This window comes from Staurois parvus, unplaced genomic scaffold, assembly GCF_062004578.1.
Source record: "Staurois parvus isolate SC_StPar_1 unplaced genomic scaffold, SC_StPar_1.0 ptg000548l, whole genome shotgun sequence".
Classification (NCBI taxonomy): Eukaryota; Metazoa; Chordata; class Amphibia; order Anura; family Ranidae; genus Staurois; species Staurois parvus.
Window position 1 is genome coordinate 6,444,315 of NW_028318344.1, and position 19,811 is coordinate 6,464,125.

At 40.9% G+C, this 19,811-nt stretch overlaps 1 protein-coding gene across 3 annotated transcripts in view; it reads right to left on the bottom strand.

Moving 5' to 3' along the window:
- TMEM143 (transmembrane protein 143) overlaps positions 1-19,811 on the bottom strand; it is a 94,965-nt gene that overhangs the window by 13,138 nt on the left and 62,016 nt on the right. For all 3 annotated transcript variants that reach the window (XM_089690982.1, XM_089690983.1, XM_089690981.1), the window contains exons 3-4: positions 6,814-6,921; positions 1,056-1,253 (exon numbers count right to left, since the gene is read on the bottom strand). In XM_089690982.1, coding sequence (XP_089547108.1) covers positions 1,056-1,253; positions 6,814-6,921 — 306 coding nt within the window. The remainder of the gene's footprint in view (positions 1-1,055; positions 1,254-6,813; positions 6,922-19,811) is intronic.

The following is a 19,811-nucleotide window of genomic DNA, read 5'->3' on the forward strand; positions in this document are numbered from 1 at the left end:
TAAAGCAAAAGGTGGTTCAACAAAATACTGACAATGGGGTAATCCTTTTTCCAACTCAGTGATTCTGTTTTTTATTTTTTTTCTGACATGTTGGTGTTATATCTTTTACTTGGATGTTATAAATACAGCTGGATAACACAAAAACTCTGTCTATCCTTATTTCAGACTGCAAAGCGTCAAAATGTGATTATTTTAAAGGGGGGTGATTCTTTTCTATACCCACTGTATCTCTTTGATAAGTGCAAGCAATACCTGTTGATCTCTCCAGAAACCAATCCGCCCATATATATCTGTGCTTTATGCCTCTGCTGCACTGTGATTGGCTAAGAGAACAAGGGGTGTACTGTAGTCCAAACACACTGCCTGTCGTAGGGTAACAATGCTGCTTCTTTACATATATAGTACAGTGAGTGATTATTTCCACCTAAGGTCAGAATGTGCGTTACTGGCAGGATCACAGGTAAAAATAATCCAGCCACTGGATCGGCAAGTTGCAATACATAAAATGTTTAGTTCTGAGTTTAGATACACTTTAACAAAGCTCTCTTGGGTAAGTGATGAAAGAAAGACTACAGCATCAGCAAATTCTTACTTCACCACCTAGTTCACAGGAAACTACTGACTGCATCAATACAGTAATATTCATGATGTACTGGAAGGTTCAACCTATACTCTTACACATGCATGATCTGCCACTCCAAGCTTTTGTCCATAGGAATATTTGCTTTTATAAAATAATTGCACAATTATTTTTATTTTATTTTTTTTAATGGTTAAACTGAATGGACTTTTGTCTTTTTTCAGCCAGGCTCTCTATGTAACTATGATTTTGGTGACATTTCATACCTGCACAGTAAAATGAAATTGAATATGACACTTCATTCACATATGCAGTGTAGGAATGTGGATGTGCTCTTTAGAATAAGAATTTGTGCTGCACAACCCAGACCTTTCACATAAAGGCTAACATTCCATTACAAAGCAAGGCAGAAATAAGCATTCGAATACACATTTGAGGCATACTGTGTTAATACATAAAAGAATACATCAAATACCTGCACTCCGTCCTGAGGGTGATGCACAATTAGTGCATAAGCCAAAGCATCCTCAGACAACACATTAAAGTTAGCCTGATCCAGAACTGGCTGCATTTGCTCTAACACCTGTTTTTCTCTGGATAGCTTTTCTCTGTCTGTGAGGCTGCTGGAATCTAGCACAGCGTCACAGTCAGGATTGATGGGATCATACAAAGTCTAGGAGAGAAAAAGCATATTTCATTAAAAAGAAAACACATTTCAAGCAATCATTGCAAGTGTTTATTATGTTGCAATAGCTTTGTGTCAGTTCCCAGATCCCTGTTCCATTACATACGCAAATAAATAAGGGAAAAAAAAGATGTACAGCAAAGTAGTACTTAGTAAATATGCTCAAGAATGAAGTGTGTGCTACCGGGGAACCATATTTTAGTACTGACTACAGTCCTGTCTTTTTCTGTTCTGTATCAGTCCAGCTGCTGTGTAGGCCAAGATATCTGTTCATGTACACCGGCAAGTGTTCTCTAGATCAGTAATATTCTGTGTTTTATCATACCAACAACTACACCAAGCAATGTAAAGGTGTCAGTGCAGAGATCCATATCACTTTATCATAGTAAGAATGCTGGTTTTGGAGAATGTAGTACAACATATAAAAGAAGTTATACCACTGAGAAAGTCACAAAACGTAAGTTACCTAATTTATATAAAAAGACTTGCATAGACAGGTTTTAGAAAGGTACTTTGACTTACCTGTAGTTTCCCATAAGTACAGTACTGGGCACAGGCTGGATATTCAAAGATCCTGGATTATAGGCCTCTACCTTCAGGTGATTGGACACTAACAAAGCTTTTAGACATGTCCCCCTATAACCCCAGCCCACCCCTACACTGGAACATAGGGTAGGGTGGCATGTATTCTGTACTGTACTGTTAAGATATGAAATTTACAGGCAAGTCAACATTTCTTTTTTTTTTCGTTAATTGTACAGTACAGGACACAGATGGATATTCATATACCATGGGACTTTCCTAAGCAATGAATCAGAGAGGTGGGTTACAAAGAAAAAAGCTATGCCAATGTGCCCATTAAAACAGATAAGGGTCAAAGACCCAACACAGAATGCTACTGAACCTTGCGGCTGAAAGCTGCATCCCTAAAGGCTTGGACATCCACCTGGCAAAACTTGCAGTATCTATGAACTAAATACCTAGTGGTGGCCTTACAGAGCTGAGCAACATACACCTGATGTCTGAATGCCCAGGAGAGCACAATCTAGAGTACATTTTCCTCAATCTGGCTTTTCTGGCTTTGAGTAATGTGGGAACATGTAGGAGTCAGAAACACCCAAGTACTTTAATACGTGAGCTTCAACTGCCATGCCATTAAAGCCAGTGACTGAGAAGCAGGATGGTACACAGGACCTTGAGACAGCAGGTCAGGCCTGTTTGGAAGGGGCCAGGGATCACCTACTAGTTTGAATATGACTCTGTACCAGGTTCTTCTGGACCAGTTTGGAACACTAAAAAGTGAAAAAAAATCCCCAATTTCCTCTGTTCCTCTTTTGCAGAGCAGTCAAGGAAGAATCCATACTGGAGGAAGGGCATATATTAACTTGAACGGAGTCCATGGAATTATCAGAGCATCCAATGCCAGTGTTAGAGAATCCTTGGTCCTGGCCACAAACAGGGGTAACTTGATGTTGAACTGGGAGACCAGGATATCCACATCTCTATTTCTGATGTAGATTGAAAATGTTAGGAAGAATAGACCATTCCCCTTGGTCCAGGTAGTGATGAGTGAGGAAATCTGCCTTCCAACTCTCCATTCCTGGAATGTGAACAGCTGAGATTGCTGGAACTACTTTTCTGTCCAAGATAGGATCAGAGTTATATCTTTCGAAGCTGACTGTACCTCAGGTTTTCCCTGATGATTGATATAGGCCACTGCTGCGGCATTGTCTGACTGCACCCTGATTGGGTGTCTCTGGAGAAGGGGGTTCCAGTTCTGCAAAACCAATTTTATTGTTCTGAGCTCCAAGATGTTGAGAGGGAGCTTTGCTTCCCTGGGTGACCAGGTTTCCTGAACTGTGAGAGATTAAAATATTCCTCCCCAGCTTGTGAGATTGGCATCTGTTATCACCACCCAAGAGGGTGGGAGAAAGGAGTTTCCTATATCCAAGAGAGGATTGGCAATCGACCAGACTATGGAGCTCCTTGTTTGACTGCAAAGAAGCCAACAAAATATTCTGTTGAAAGGGCCTTGAGCAAAACTGAGAACAACCTTAAATGAGGAAACCATGTGACCTAGGACTCTCACGCTACTGTCTGTTGGATTTTACGTTCTGAGCAAGAGACCTTATATAGAGATGAGCTTGTTTGTGAGAGGGAAGGAGAAGGTATTTGCTTAGGGATTTTAGGTCCAGAATAGGAAAAGCAGCCTTGGTGAGTTTTGGTACCATGAACATGTTTGAATAGAATAATTTGAATCTGTCCTCTAGAGGGAATAGAACCCTTCCTGGGACAAGAGATGGTCCAGAGTATTCTGTAAATCTGACTGTCTTTGGGCAGATTTTGGTTGGTTTGAGTGAGTGAATCAACTGGGGAGTGCAGTTTGAAACTCTTTTTTTGTGTATCTTTGAAACCATGGGTTGGTGTGCCATTATTAAAGACCCTTGCTGGGTTGAAATGCGTTGGTGGTGCGACAAATGCAGGTCAGACCACTGCCCTCTGTCACTCACTTGTGACAGATGGCCAGTCAACCTCACACCATATTGTCACTGATTCGCAACAATGATACTCTTAGCCTCACCGTGCACAAAGATTTTCCAGCTTGCGGGATCACAATCTAAGTTCCAGCAGATTGAGAACGAATGTCACTGGATTTAGTTAACTAGGCAACTAACTCTTTACTGTCACTAACTACTTTCTTCGAGAAGTAGTAAGCGTTCACAATATTAGCAATAGCACTTTATGACAGGTATTTCCAGAAATTTACCATGTAGTAGCACTCTTCAAGAAACAGGGATTCTTTAAGTTTTACGTTAGTGCATTATAGTGCATTAGCGATAATTGAAACACTTTTTAAAATATGGTTTAATAATGAAAAGGAAAAAATTGTGCAATAAAATATTATTGAAGAAGGGTTTTACAAAGGAAACGAAGAGGCAACAGTGCAACAGCAAACAAAAGGGTTGAAAAATGAAAAGTCAGGTGTCAGTAAAGTTCAATCAATGAACAAGATAAGATGGCACTCTTAAAACTTGACAGATCTTCCTTCTTTTCATGGTACACGAGAGCTGTCAACTGTACGGCCTTCCTGGGGGGTGTACAAGGAATCACTGCTGTTATTATGTGTCCTTATTGTTACAAACCGTCACGGCTGTTTAGGAACTTTGAACAACATGGTCACCCATTAGGAATACTCAGTATGTTTTACCATTAAGGGTGTTTTAGCTGTATGCCTTTAAGATAATAAACTCTGGACTTTTTGTGGGATCATCTTTATATACTCTGGGATATCAGAGACCAAAAGGAATGCAAACTGTAGCAGATGTTCCCCAACTCTTAAGAGTGAGAGAGCTCCTGCATTGTGGAAATGGCTTGGCTGCAGACTTGGTGGCCTTTGTGTTTCAAGTCTTGAACCGAAAGGAAGGACTGAATGTTTTGGCTTTGAGGTTGAAGCATGAGGAAAGTGGTGTGGTGCTTTGCCTTTGAGAAGGTAGAAGCCCCTGAAGAGTGGGATTTTGGAGCCTTACAATGTGGGAGAAGGACCTTTCCTCTTGTGACATCTTCTTGTGGACTTGTCAAGTGCCTCAGCAAAGAAACATCTTCCATCAAATGGTATACGAGTGAAGCATCTTTTGCAGGCAGCTTCAATTGAAAAGGTTTTCAGCCATAAGATTCTAGGCAAATTGACAGAAATGAGAGCCATTCCTGAAATTTATGTCACGACTTGTTGTGGGACATCAACACAGCAAAGTGAGGCAAAAGACAGTGTTTGTAAGTGTTCCTCCAGAGTTAGGTCCTCAAAGTCAGGATCCCACTGAGTGTTCATTGGCTTAGTCCAATTAGCTGCAGTTTGACAAACAGAAATTGAAGCAAAACCTGGTTACAGGGCTGGACCTACAAGAGCAGAAACCATAAATGAAGGAACATCTTTTATAGGCACATTAAGATGTTAAGGATCGAAAAAGCAGGGTCTACTACTGAACCAGTCCTATTTAATGAATTTGTTTTGCGTTGGACATAGCTCGGCAATAATTCTCAGAAAATTGAAAAACATTTCAGGAGAAACCCAATTCTCATAAAATTCCCATTCTATTTGTTCATGAATGGCAAATGTCTTTTTTAGATCTCTTAGTACCCAGAGGGATTTCGAGAGGATATTCAAGTGTGACTATATCAAGGCATTTATGTACAGAAGAAGTAAGCCTATCTACATATTGGGTGTATGATGTATGGGAGGAGGGGAAGTAAGAAATCTTACATGGCCTCCTCAAACACCACCTCTTGGTCTCCTTTAAAGTTTTCCATGTCTATCTCTTCTAAGGGAGGTAGTTCAACTTCCCACTCAGGTAGAGAAGGTGGAGGTGGAGAAGAAACCTGGCACTTTTGGACTCTGGACAGTGATGGCTGAATTAAGGCCATTAGTTGTTTGAGAAATTCTGACATAGTTCCAGAGAAATCTGCCTTGACCAGATAGGCCAGTTACAGCATTCCTGAGAAACAGCTAGAATCAGATAAAGAGACCATTGTTAAAATAGGGTGCAAGGAAAGCAGTGTGACTCTGAGCAGTTTGTGGCCTTTACAGCCCATCGGCAGGGCAAATATTTACCTGAGCTTTTGTTTTGGTTCCATTGCTCCTGGTTTCCACCATTGCTATCAATGAGGATATTCCCTTTGAGGTACTCACAGAGTAGGGTGTGGAAATAGAGTAAATATGTCTGGGGAAGGATACACAGCAACCCAGGTGTTGACCGTCCTGTAGCAAAGTCCTTGTGGCAAAGGGACAGGAAAATGTGCTTGAGTACTTTATATGGACTCTGGTATAATGTACCACTTAGCCATCCACCTGAGACTGAGCTCTGAATAGTGGAAATGTTACCACCAAATGTGAAATTTTAAACATTCAATTAAATTTAGTAGAATTGTATAAAAATTAATGCTATTCAGGAGACACTAATAAGTGTACTGCAAGAAGTGGAGATATTTAGTCTCATACTAAATAGGTCACTAGTCCCTGTCTGGGGTGTTGGCAATCATGGTGGGAGTCTTCAGAGTCTGCAAACCACAGGAATGGGCAACTGCTCTGGACCTGTAGAACACCTTGTGGCTAACTACATGCATTGCACTAAGTGCTGAGGTGAGTAGTACACTCCAGAATCAATAGTGTGCATTTTGCTTTTTGTATCCTAACTAAAACACACTGATACTAATACTAATTTAAAAAATGTTTTTGTTTTTTTTTTACATCCTGCCCAAAAATACTGACTGTGAACTTTGACCCTAACTTGACTCAGCACTAACCTAGGTCAAACCTGCGAGGGAGGGAGAGAGAGAGGGGAGAGAGAGAGAGGGTGTCACTTTAATGTCAGATATGAAGATTTCTAACATGAAAGTGGCAGTGTGGTTTGTGGCAAACACTATTTAAGACAGAGATTGCCAGAATCTGGGAAAGTCTAAAACAGGGTTAAGGAAAAATGGCAGAATTGGTAGAAACTTTCCTATAAATATATTTTCCAATGTTTTAGCAAGAAACCAAAGAGAGCACATTCACCTGAAGCTCCTCCAGTACTGCATGGTAAGGCTGGAGGAGAGTCCCTTCTAACTGCTTGACAAAGGAAAGAAACGTCTGCTTCTCCAACTCACTAGAGGAGTGGAATTCCTGAAAAGTATTAAAGTGTTGTATCCTAGTTAGTAAAAAAATAACTCAATGCAAGAAATACAAATTTAAATATGATACATAAATTAAAAAGAAATAAAAGTACAAATACAACTACAGTGAGGAACAGAAGTATTTGAACACCCTGCGATTTTGCAAGTTCTCCCACTTAGAAATCATGGAGGGGTCTGAAATTCACATTGTAGGTGCATTCCCACTCTGAGAGACAGAATTAAAAAAAAAATTCAGGATATCACATTGTATGATTTTTAAAGAATTTATTTGTCTTGCACTGCTAAACATAAGTATTTGAACACCTAAGAAACAGCAAGAATTCTGTCTCTCAAAGACCTGTTACTGTGCCTTTAAAAAGTCCACCTCTACTCCACTCATTAATCTAACTTAGTAGCACCTGTCTGAGCTCTTTAAAGACACCTGTTCACCCTACAGTCAGTCAGACGCCAGCTACTACCATGGGCAAGACCAAAGAGCTGTCAAAAGACACCAGAGACAAAATTGTGGACCTCCACAAGGCTGGAAAGGGCTATGGGGCAATTGCCAAGCAGCTTGGTGAAAATAGATCAACTGTTGGAGCAATTGTTAGAAAATGGAAGAGGCTAAAGACGACTGTCAGTCTCCCTTGGACTGGGGCTCCATGCAAGATCTCACCTTGTGGGGTATCACTGATGATAAGAAAGGTGAGGAATTAGCCCAGAACTACAAGGGAGGAGCTGGTTAATGACATGAAGAGAACTTGGACCACAGTTTCAAAGGTCACTGTGGGTAGAACACTACGCCGTCATGGTTTCAAATCATGCATTGCACAGAAGGTTTCCCTGCTCAAGTCATCACATGTCCAGGCCCGTCTGAAGTTTGTCAATGACCATCTGGATGATCCAGAGGAGGCATGGGAGAAAGTCATGTGGTCAGATGAGACCAAAGTAGAACTTTTTGGTCTAAACGTCACTCGTCGTGTTTGGAGGAAAAAGAAGGATGAGTTGCATCCGAAGAACACCATCCCTACTGTGAAGCATGGGGGTGGTAACATCATGCTTTGGGGGTGCTTTTCTGTGAAGGGGACAGGACGACTGCCCTGTATTAAGGAGAGGAAGAATGGGGCCATTTATTGTGAGATTTTGAGCAACAACCTCCTTCCCTCAGTCAGAGCATTGAAGATGGCTCGTGGCTGGGTCTTCCAACATGACAACAACCCGAAGCACACAGCCAGGATAACCAAGGAGTGGCTCCATAAGAAGCATATCAAGGTTCTGGAGTGGCCTAGCCAGTCTCCAGACCTTAATCCAGTAGAACATCTTTGGAGGGAGCTGAAACTCTGTGTTGCTCAGCGACAGCCCCAAAACCCGACCGATCTAGAGGAGATCTGGGTGAAGAAGTGGGCCAAAATCCCTGTTGCAGTGTGTGCAAACCTGGTCAAGAACTACAGGAAACGTTTGACCTCTGTAATTGCAAACAAAGGCTTCTGTGCCAAATATTAACACTGATTTTCTCAGGTGTTCAAATACTTATGTTCAGCAGTGCAAGACAAATACATTCTTTAAAAGTCATACAATGTGATTTCCTGAATTTTTTTTTAAATTCTGTCTCTCAGAGTGGGAATGCACCTACAATGTGAATTTCAGACCCTCCATGATTTCTAAGTAGGAGAACTTGCAAAATCGCAGGATGTTCAAGTACTTCTGTTCCTCACTGTATATATTCATGTAAAAAAAGATCTGAGAAAAAAAAATAAGAGAAACAAGTCCATTATTAATTTTTTTTCACCATATGAAAAAAAGTAATCAAGAATTACAATGTTCAAGTTCATTGGATTTGTGGTAATGCTTTCCTTTTTCTTCATTCTTGGCAAGAGAGTGAAGGAAAGATGAGTATGTGGTGCTAAAGGGGGGGGGGGGGAGGAAAACCTGCTGCTTTACTCTGAATGAACAAAGCACAGGTTTGCTGCAACTGTGTTCAATAATCACATACAGAGCTAAAAATTTGTATTCCATAATAGGAAAATTCTGGAGATGTAAAACCTTGATGGCTCTGCATTGAGGAGTCACCTTGTGGCATATTCTATAATAGCAGGATTCTTGAGCTGTAACCGTTTGTGATGGATATATGTTTAGGACAGTAAACTTGTAATGCTAGTAACTGTATTTTCATCAGCGACTCCGTGGGCTTCATGTATCAGAGGGTCAGTACTAACAATAAATTACTTCCATAATCTTTTACACCTGTTGCTGCAATGGTCTGAATCTGAATCTAGCTCTATTTATATACACCGATCAGCCATAACTTTATGACCATCAGTGCATGCTATAAATTCTGCAGGGTGCCCAAACATTTGCAGACGCCATTTTTTTGTTTTCTGTTATTTTGAAAGTGTAAATGATGGAAATAAAATCTAACTTTTGTTGACATATAAGAATGTATAATCTGTAATTTGATGCCTTTTGGAGATTTTTCCATCTTTCCTTGGCTTCTTTATGCACATTAATACAAATTTTTAGCTGGGGTGCCCAAACTTTCAATCCCCACTGTATGTGGAATAACACTCCAAAACACATTCTGCTACTTCTCCCGAGTATGGGGATACCACATGTGAGAAACTTTTTGGTACCAATCCACATACAGGCCCCCAAACTCCAAGGACCACTTTCAGGCTTTCAAAGAGCATATGTCCTCATATCACTTCCTCACTACCTATCACAGTTTTGGAGGCCCTAAAATGCCAGGAAAATACAAACAACCTCCCAAATGAGGTATGGTGAGCATTTTGCAGATATTTTTTTAACAAATGAGATTTAATGTTGACGAAAAAGTAAGGTTATGCACTTGTTGGTTAAGAATATGCATGTATCATACATACTGGGGGGGTACAACTGGGGGAATCAATGGTGGAGAAGGATCTGGGGGTTCTGGTAGATCACAAGCTTAATAATGGCATGCAATGCCACGCTGCGGCTTCTAAAGCGAGGAAAATCCTTTCTCGTATTAAAAGAGGTAAAGACTTTAGAGAGAGATATCATATTACCCCTGTACAAATCATTAGTAATACCTCATCTGGAATATGCAGTTCAGTTTTGGGCACCAATTCACAAAAAGAACATTGGGGAACTTGAGAAAGTACAGAGAGGGGCAACTAAACTGATACGAGGCATGGAGGAGCTCAGCTATGAGGAAAGATTAGAGGAACTAAATTTCTTCTCTCTTGAGAAGAGGAGATTAAGGGGGGATATGATCAACATGTATAAATACATCAGTGGTTCATATAGTGAACTCGGTGTAGAGCTATTCACCCTGAGGTCATCACAGAGGACAAGGGGGCACTCTTTACATCTGGAGGAAAAGAAATGTAATCTCCAAACACGGAAAGGTTTCTTCACAGTAAGAGCTGTAACAATGTGGAATAGACTCCCTCAAGAGTTGGTTCTGGCCAGCTCAGTGGATTGCTTCAAAAAAGGCCTGTATTATTTCTTAGGTACACACATTATAACTGGATACTAGCATTTATAGGTAAAGTTGATCCAGGGAATATCCGATTGCCTCTCAGGGGATGAGGAAGGCGCAAATTGGATCATGCTTTGCTGGGGTTTTTTTGCCTTCCTCTGGATCAACTGTGGGTATAGGATTATAACTTTTTTTTTTTTTTCTATGGTTGAACTGGATGGACTTTTGTCTTTTTTAGCCAGAATAACTATGTAACAGGGTTTTGAAAAAGAAAAAAAGGAAAAGAAAATGTTTCTTTTCTTTCTTAATTTCCAAAAACTTGTGGCAACAAATGAGATCTGCAAAATACTCATAATGCCCCTTAGCAAACACCTTGGAGTTTCTACTTTCCAAATAGGGATAATCTGTGGGGGGGTGTTTCTACTATCTTTGCATTTCAGGGCCAACATTAGAAGCTTATGCCACACATCACCCACCACTTGAAGAACAAGCCTTTTCTGGCACTTTTGTTTACATGAAAAATAATTTTTTTTGCTAGAAAATAACTTTGAACCCAAAAACATTATATATTTTTTTAAAGCAATGGCCCTAGAAAATAAAATTGTGGGTGTTGCAATTTTGTATGTCACACAGTATTTGCGCAGTGATTTTTCAAATGCTTTTCTGGAAAAACTATACTTTTTTTTAATCTTAATGCACAAAAACACAATTTATTGCCAAATTGTTTGATAAAATATAAAATAAGATGTTACGCCAAATAAATGGATACCAAACATGACATGCTTTAAAACTGCACATACCCGTGCAGTGGCGACAAACTACATAACTTTTTAATATCGATAGGCAACGCTTTAAAAGCCTTTTGAAGGTCACCACTTAATATTTACACAAGAGGTCTAGTTCTAGAATTACTGTCCTCAATCTTACATTCACAGTGATACCTCACATGCATGGTGCAATCTCTGTAATTTTTTTTATTTTTACACTGTTGCTTTTCTTTTTCTGTTCTTTTTTTTAAATCACATTTATTGTTATCACAGGGAATGTAAATATCTGCTCTGATAGCAATAGGCAATGACAAGTACTCTTTTCTGAAAACTATTAAACTTTAGATCTCTCCATTGCCCTTAAGGCATCTGATCACATCAAGATCAATGTGATCAGATGCTTTCCCAATTTAAAAATGGTGCTGTTAATATCTGGCGAAATGGAAACTATGAAATGCTCATACAGTCAGGTCCATAAATATTGGGACATCGACACAATTCTAACATTTTTGGCTCTATACACCACCACAATGGATTTGAAATGAAATGACCAAGATGTGCTTTAACTGCAGACTGTCAGCTTTAATTTGAGGGTAATTACATCCAAATCAGGTGAACGGTGTAGGAATTACAACAGTTTACATATGTGCCTCCCACTTGTTAAGGGACCAAAAGTAATGCGACAGAATAATAATCATAAATCAAACTTTCACTTTTTAATACTTGGTTGCAAATCCTTTGCAGTCAATTACAGCCTGAAGTGTGGAACGCATAGACATCACCAGACGCTGGGTTTCATCCCTGGTGATGCTCTGCCAGGCCTCTACTGCAACTGTCTTCAGTTCCTGCTTGTTCTTGGGGCATTTTCCCTTCAGTTTTGTCTTCAGCAAGTGAAATGCATGCTCAATCGGATTCAGGTCAGGTGATTGACTTGGCCATTGCAGAACATTCCACTTCTTTCCCTTAAAAAACTCTTTAGTTGCTTTTGCAGTATGCTTTGGGTCATTGTCCATCTGCACTGTGAAGGCTTTTTCAGATGTCGTTTGGCAAACTCTAATCTGGCCTTCCTGTTTTTGAGGCTCACCAATGGTTTACATCTTGTGGTAAACCCTCTGTATTCACTCTGGTGAAGTCTTCTCTTGATTGTTGACTTTGGCACACATACACCTACCTCCTGGAGAGTGTTCTTGATCTGGCCAATTGTTGTGAAGGGTGTTTTCTTCACCAGGGAAAGAATTCTTCGGTCATCCACCAGAGTTGTTTTCCGTGGTCTTCTGATGTTGCTGAGCTCACCGGTGCGATCCTTCTTTTAAGTTGTTTTGGTCACGCCTAATGTTTTTGCTATCTCTCTGATGGGTTTGTTTTGTTTTTTCAGCCTAATGATGGCTTGCTTCACTGATAGTGACAGCTCTTTGGATCTCATCTTGAGAGTTGACAGCAGCAGATTCCATATGCAAATAGCACACTTGAAATGAACTCTGGACCTTTTATCTGCTCATTGTAATTGGGATAATGAGGGAATAACACACACCTGGCCATGGAACAGCTGAGAAGCCAATTGTCCCATTACTTTTGGTCCCTTAACAAGTGGGAGGCACATATGCAAACTGTTGTAATTCCTACACCATTCACCTGATTTGGATGTAAATACCCTCAAATTAAAGCTGATAGTCTGCAGTTAAAGCACATTTTGGTCATTTCATTTCAAATCCATTGTGATGGTGTATAGAGCCAAAAGTGTTAGAAGTGTGTCGATGTCCCAATATTTATGGACCCGACTGTAGCTTCCACTTTCTTAGACCATAGAGATGAATGGAGACATTCTGGTCTCCCATCAGCTATATGGTCACCCGGCAGAACTGCTGGCTGCATTCTCAGATTCCCTTGTGGGACGGAAAAGCCCAAGAAAACCAAGGAAGGTGGCAGAGAAGGGGTGGTGGGTGGGCCTTCCTGCTGCTTGTAGAAACGATCCAGCAGCTTGTTAGCTGCTAGGATTGCTTGTACATGAATGCCAACCACCAGCTGAAAAAAACCATACAAGGATGATGCCTGTAGCTGCAGGCATCTTGCTGGTATAACCACTCAAAGTCCAGCGATGTACCAGTATGTTGCAAGTCCTTGTTGGGCATATATGTACGCAGAAAACATGGGCATAAGATGAATCAGGTCTGTGGACCAATATGACCACAATTCATTCCATGTTGAGGGTTAGGCCCAGAAAAAGTTTTAAATTCAGAAATTGTGATAGATTTCCATGTGAATTGTCTGGCAAGAGCTAGCTTTTGGTGTATTGCTGTGCATATAAATTGATTTGTCCCACAATCAATTGATACAAATCTTCCAGGAAAAACAGCGGAGGGGCTAAACGCTAGTGCTGGCATGGAATGGGGCTGATCCTGCTAACACTGCGTTTTTGGGGACACTATACAAAGGAGGCACTAATATAGTTCTGTTTGTGATCAATATATTGATCTGTACAAACACTATACTAGTAATGGTGACCTATAGCAGTGAGTGTGATAGTGTGCGGGCAATCTATCGCTAGTGCAGTGTTTTTCAACCTTTTTTGTGCAAAGGCACACTTTTTTCATGAAAAAAATCACGAGGCACACCACCATTAGAAAATGTTAAAAAAATTTACCTCTGTGCCTATATTGACTATATATAAAGTAATTCTCTTGAATAGGAATCAAACACAAAGAAATTATTTTATAATTACTTTATTATGAAATAATAAAGTATTTTATAATTGGACCCGGGGGCCGGACCAAGAGTAGATGAATGATGTGTATGTGTCATCCATAGTAAGTATAGTAATATTCCCCCATAGTAAGCATAGTAATTAATCCCCCATATAGTAATTCATCCCCCATAGTAATTAATCCCCCATATAGTAATTCATCCCCCATAGTAATTCATCCTCCATATAGTAATTCATCCCCCATAGTAATTCATCCCCCATAGTAATTAATCCCCCATATAGTAATTCATCCCCCATAGTAATTCATCCCCCATAGTAATTAATCCCCCATATAGTAATTCATCCCCCATAGTAATTCATCCCCCATATAGTAATTCATCCCCCATATAGTAATTCATCCCCCATAGTAATTCATCCCCCATATAGTAATTCATCCCCCATAGTGTAATTCATCCCCCATAGTGTAATTCATCCCCCATAGTAATTCATCCCCCATAGTAATTCATCCCCCATATAGTAATTCATCCCCCATATAGTAATTCATCCTCCATATAGTAATTCATCCCCCATAGTAATTCATCCCCCATATAGTAATTCATCCCCCATAGCAATTCATCCCCCGTATAGTATTTCATCCCTCGTATAGTATTTCATCCCCCGTATAGTATTTCATCCCCCGTATAGTATTTCATCCCCCATATAGTATTTCATCCCCCATATAGTATTTCATCCCTCATATAGTATTTCATCCCCCATATAGTAATTCATCCCTCATATAGTATTTCATCCCTCATATAGTATTTCATCCCCCCATATAGTATTTCATCCCTCATATAGTATTTCATCCCCCCATATAGTATTTCATCCCTCATATAGTATTTCATCCCTCATATAGTAATTCATCCCTCATATAGTATTTCATCCCCCCATATAGTAATTCATCCCTCATATAGTATTTCATCCCCCCATATAGTATTTCATCCCCCCATATAGTATTTCATCCCTCATATAGTAATTCATCCCTCATATAGTATTTCATCCCCCCATATAGTATTTCATCCCCCCATATAGTATTTCATCCCCCCATATAGTATTTCATCCCTCATATAGTAATTCATCCCTCATATAGTATTTCATCCCTCATATAGTATTTCATCCCTCATATAGTATTTCATCCCCCATATAGTATTTCATCCCCCCATATAGTATTTCATCCCCTCATATAGTATTTCATCCCTCATATAGTATTTCATCCCCCCATATAGTATTTCATCCCTCATACAGTAATTCATCCCTCATATAGTAATTCATCCCCCATATAGTATTTCATCCCTCATATAGTATTTCATCCCCCCATATAGTATTTCATCCCTCATATAGTAATTCATCCCCCCATATAGTATTTCATCCCCCCATATAGTATTTCATCCCCCCATATAGTATTTCATCCCTCATATAGTAATTCATCCCTGATATAGTAATTCATCCCCCATATAGTATTTCATCCCCCCATATAGTATTTCATCCCTCATAAAGTAATTCATCCCTCATATAGTATTTCATCCCCCACAGTACTATTCCCCCCCCCCCCTTCTAGTAAGCCAAGTCCCCCGTGTCAATTCACTTACCTTTTGCGTTCCTCTCGCTGTCTTCCCGCGCCGTTCGGGTCTTCAGGGCGGACTGTGAGAGGAGCCTAGCTCCCCTCCCCTCACGTTCGGCACGCTGCCCCGCCTACACACATCCTGACAGCCACATCCGCAAGCCGGATTAAAAGGTCCGCGCGGACTTTTGGGGCTGCCAACCGAGAGGAGGCAGGGGAGCGGCCGACCGAGAGGAGGGAGGGGAGCAGGCGCCCGGCACACAGAAGAGCCGCATTAGACTGGGTAAAGAGCCGCATGTGGCTCGCGAGCCGCGGCTTGCCGACCACTGAATCATTAGATTCTAATGATTGGTCTATTTGTGAGCCGAAGCCACATGTTACAGATGAAATTGGAATTTTTCCCACGGCACACCAGACAATATCTCACGGCACACTAGTGTGCCGCGGCACAGTGGTTGAAAAACGCTGCGCTAGTGGACCCTGGCTAGGAGGGGAGCTTACAGACCTTGATGTTATCTGATGTCGCTAGTGGCAGTAATACAAAGATCAGTGAACAAGTCTATATACTGACACTGTACTAATGGCACTGCCTGGGTGACGGGGCTGATCCAAGGGTTAATAGTGGTGATCAAAAGGTTAAATGTGCTAATCTAACGTGTGCGTGTAAAATGTAGTGCGGTGTTCTTTCTTCTCCACCTGGACCAAAAGGGAGGGCAGAGGGCGGCGCAGGCGAAATAGAAAGGTTACGTCGCTTTGCCAAGAGGCGCTGCTGCTCCCCCACACAATGAGGGCAAGTGGTCGGCAAGTAGTTAAAAACAAAACAAAAAAAAACCTTATTTTTTTTTAACCACGTGCCCTCCAGAGGATTTACTCCCCTTCCTGACCAGGCCATTTTCTGCAATACGGCACTGCGTTACTTTAACAATTGCGCGGTCATGCAATGCTGTACCATAAATTTAATGTATGTCCTTTTTTCCCCACAAATAGAGCTTTCTCTCTGTGATATTTGATCACCTCTGCGGTTTTTATTTTTTGCGCTATGAAGAAAAAAAGAGCGACAATTTTGAAAAAAAAAACTGTATGTTTTACTTTTTGCGATAAAACATTTCCAGTAAAAATTCTCAATACAGAATTTTTTATTAAAAAACTTTTATCAGCGTAGTACCATGTTAGCATAGTAACACTGTACTATTCTTGGGGGGTGATCAGGGATTTTTTTTGTTGTTGTTGTTTACACTTTGCATGAGCAAATAAAGATTATTGCTCTGCAATGCAAAGCTTGCTTTGAGCTGTCATGAATGAGTTAAGTTCATGGCAGTTCAAAATAATAGTGATCTGTGACTGGCTAGAGGTGGTCACATGGTACAGGGTGCTGTGACTGGCTCTATGTACCATGTAAGAGCTGTGGGCCAATCACAGCTCACTAGGAAGAGAAGCAGAGCTGTTATGAATCAGATGTGTCCAGTTCACCAGGATCTTCATTCTGCTGTGTCCAATACATTGCTTTGCCTGTAGCTGCTGCCCATCCGCAGTACATTGCGGGCAGGCAGTTGGCAAGTGGTTAAGCTGATGTGTTGAAAGCAGAATAAAAATTGACATTGCAGTTTGCGGTGTATGGGGCTGCATCAGAGCAGACTGGTCAGGGTCAAAAGTGCCTACAATGGGCATTTGAGCATCATAACTGGGCCACTGAGCAATGGAAGCAGGTGGCCTGGTCTGATGAATAAAATTTTCTTTTACATCATGTGGATGGATGGGTGTGTGTGCGTCGCTTATGTGAGGAAGAGATGGCATGAAGATGCAGTATGGAAAGAAGGCAAGCCAGCAGAGGCAATGTGATGCTTGGGGTAATGTTCTGCTAGGAAATCTTGGGTCCTGCCATTCATATGGATGTTACTTTGATATGTACCACCTACCCAAACATTGTTAGTGACCAAGTACACCCTTTCATGAAAACAGGATTTCCTGATGGCAGTGGCCTCTCAGCAGGATAATGTGCTCTGTGCCACACTGAAAAATGGTTTGAGAATGGTTTGAACAACACAACGAGTCTGAGGTTTTGACTTGGTCTCCAAATTCTCTAGATAACAATCCAATCAAGCATCTGTGGGATATGCTGGAAAAACAAGTCTGGACAATGGAGGCCCTGCCTCACAACTTACAGAACTTAAAGAATCTTCTAGTGACGGCTTGGTGCCAGATACCTGTCACGGTGTAAGGTCAGGTTCAGAGACCAGTTGCTATAGCAGTAAAAGGCTTACCTGGAACCAGCAGGATAGGTACACCAGCGGATCCCCCTGGGAATGACGCAGGCTCACCTGAGGTGCGGGGTCTAAGTATTAACCGGTATTCACCAGAGCTCCTAATGGTGGAGATGGATTGGGCTGCGTGTTAATACCAGGTCGCAGATCTCAGGATCACCCCACCAGGGAATGAGCAGACTGGGAACCAATAGCGGATCAACAGGTTAGGGATCAGACGAAAGCAGAGTCGGTCACAAGCCAAGGGTCGGTCACAAATGGTAGCAGATCAATCGTGGTCAGGAACAAGCCAAAGGTCAGTAGCGGAGGTGTAGACAGCAGCAGGAACAGTAGCAGGATATTGGCTGGAAAGGCACAATAATCTGGCAAGGAGGAAGTCCAAGGACATGGCTTATATAGGAAGTTCATGGGAGGAGCAAGGAGTTCAAGGTTCAAGAGCAAACAAGGCACAAGGCAGGATTATCCAATAGATGAGGCAAAGTGTTGTCCAGCATCCTAGGTAGCTCAGTGAGTAGAGTTACTGCCTGACACAGTAGAAGTCCCAGGTTCAAGTCCAGGCCCTGACAATACCAAAGCATACCTTCAGAAGTCTAGTGGAGTCCAAATCTTGACAGGTCAGGCTATTTTGGTGGCAAAGGGGGGACCTATTTAATATTATGTGAGTGGTCATAAAGTTGCGGCTGATTGACGCATATTTGTGCAAATCAAAGAATTCATGATTTGCCTGGTTTGTAAATTAGTTTGTTCATCCCAGTTCATGGGGAAAAAGTTTTTTTTTAATTCTTTTGTCCTAAAGACTCGTTTTTACTTTTTGTTAAAAAAAAAAGTATCTTCCTTTTGTGCAAAACTTTACATGTCTATGAATACCATTTAGCGAAGTGATAAACAGGATAAATAGAATAAAATGAGTACTTTCAATCAACAGAAAGATTTAAGTGGACGGTTCACCTATGTATGTGTCCACATTTATTGCAGTGGTTGAATTACATTTTAATTACATTCTAATTTAAAAAATGGCACATTTACTAGTCCTTTGAGTACATCTAGGTCTTCCTCACAGCCAGCGTTTTCCCAGCTGAAGCCTGTACATGCACACATGGAGATGGCTGCTGTCACCTATGTATACATGAAATCGTATGAGATTTTAGCACTTGTTGCACAACAGCATTCTCAGATGTGTGGCATGGATATCTTAGGAGGCTGTGGGCACCAAAGGCTACGTCACTCACAATGGCAAGAAGTAAGGAAGTGGCAGGGGAATCCATAAAGAAGGAAGCATTTACGTAACAATAAAAAATAATTTTTTTTACATGATTATGTATGAGGGAAGAAGAAGGAAATAAATAAGAAAAAGGTCAAATAAAGGCAAACATTATTACCTAGCAATTCTGTTGCACAAGGCAGTATAATACAGGAATAGTAAGATATAAAAGCTTTGGGGGGGGTGGATAACTTCCGAGATGTGAGCAGTGTTTGCTCAGACCTCCATGTTGATGAACTCATCCTGTAAGACATCCTGATCTTATATTCAGAGCTTGGAAAATATAGACGCAAGAGCAGGCAAGAAGGCGCCAGAACACAACATGATGTGCATCTGGGAGGCAGTAAAAAAAAATTCTTTGCTCTGCAGTCCACTAAGACTGCTGTTAAAACTCCTCATGTATCTTCCTTGGATTCAGCACTGCCTGAGGAAACGGATTCACTCCCAAATTGCACTGTAGATACTACAGAACAAGCACAGGAGCCAATCCTCAAATAATGGAAGCCATACTGCATTGCCAGGCTTCTCTCACCTGTATAGAGACAGAGAGGGTCAGCCTATTGATTCTTTAATAGGATGTACACAAATTAAATGTTTCCAATGCAGAACAAAGAAACAGTACTATTAAGTATACATTGGATGCTAACGGAATGGAATCTAATAAAAAATATAGTGCCTTATCCTCTTTAAAACATCATTTTTATTACATTTCATGCCCATTATACCTATGGAGAAAAATTCCAAAGGAAGCAAGGAGACTCCCTAATGGAAAGTGGGATAATCCCGTCCAGCTATCCGGCTCCAAGAGAATCCATAAGGAAGCAAGGAGACCCCCTGCTGGAAAGAGGGA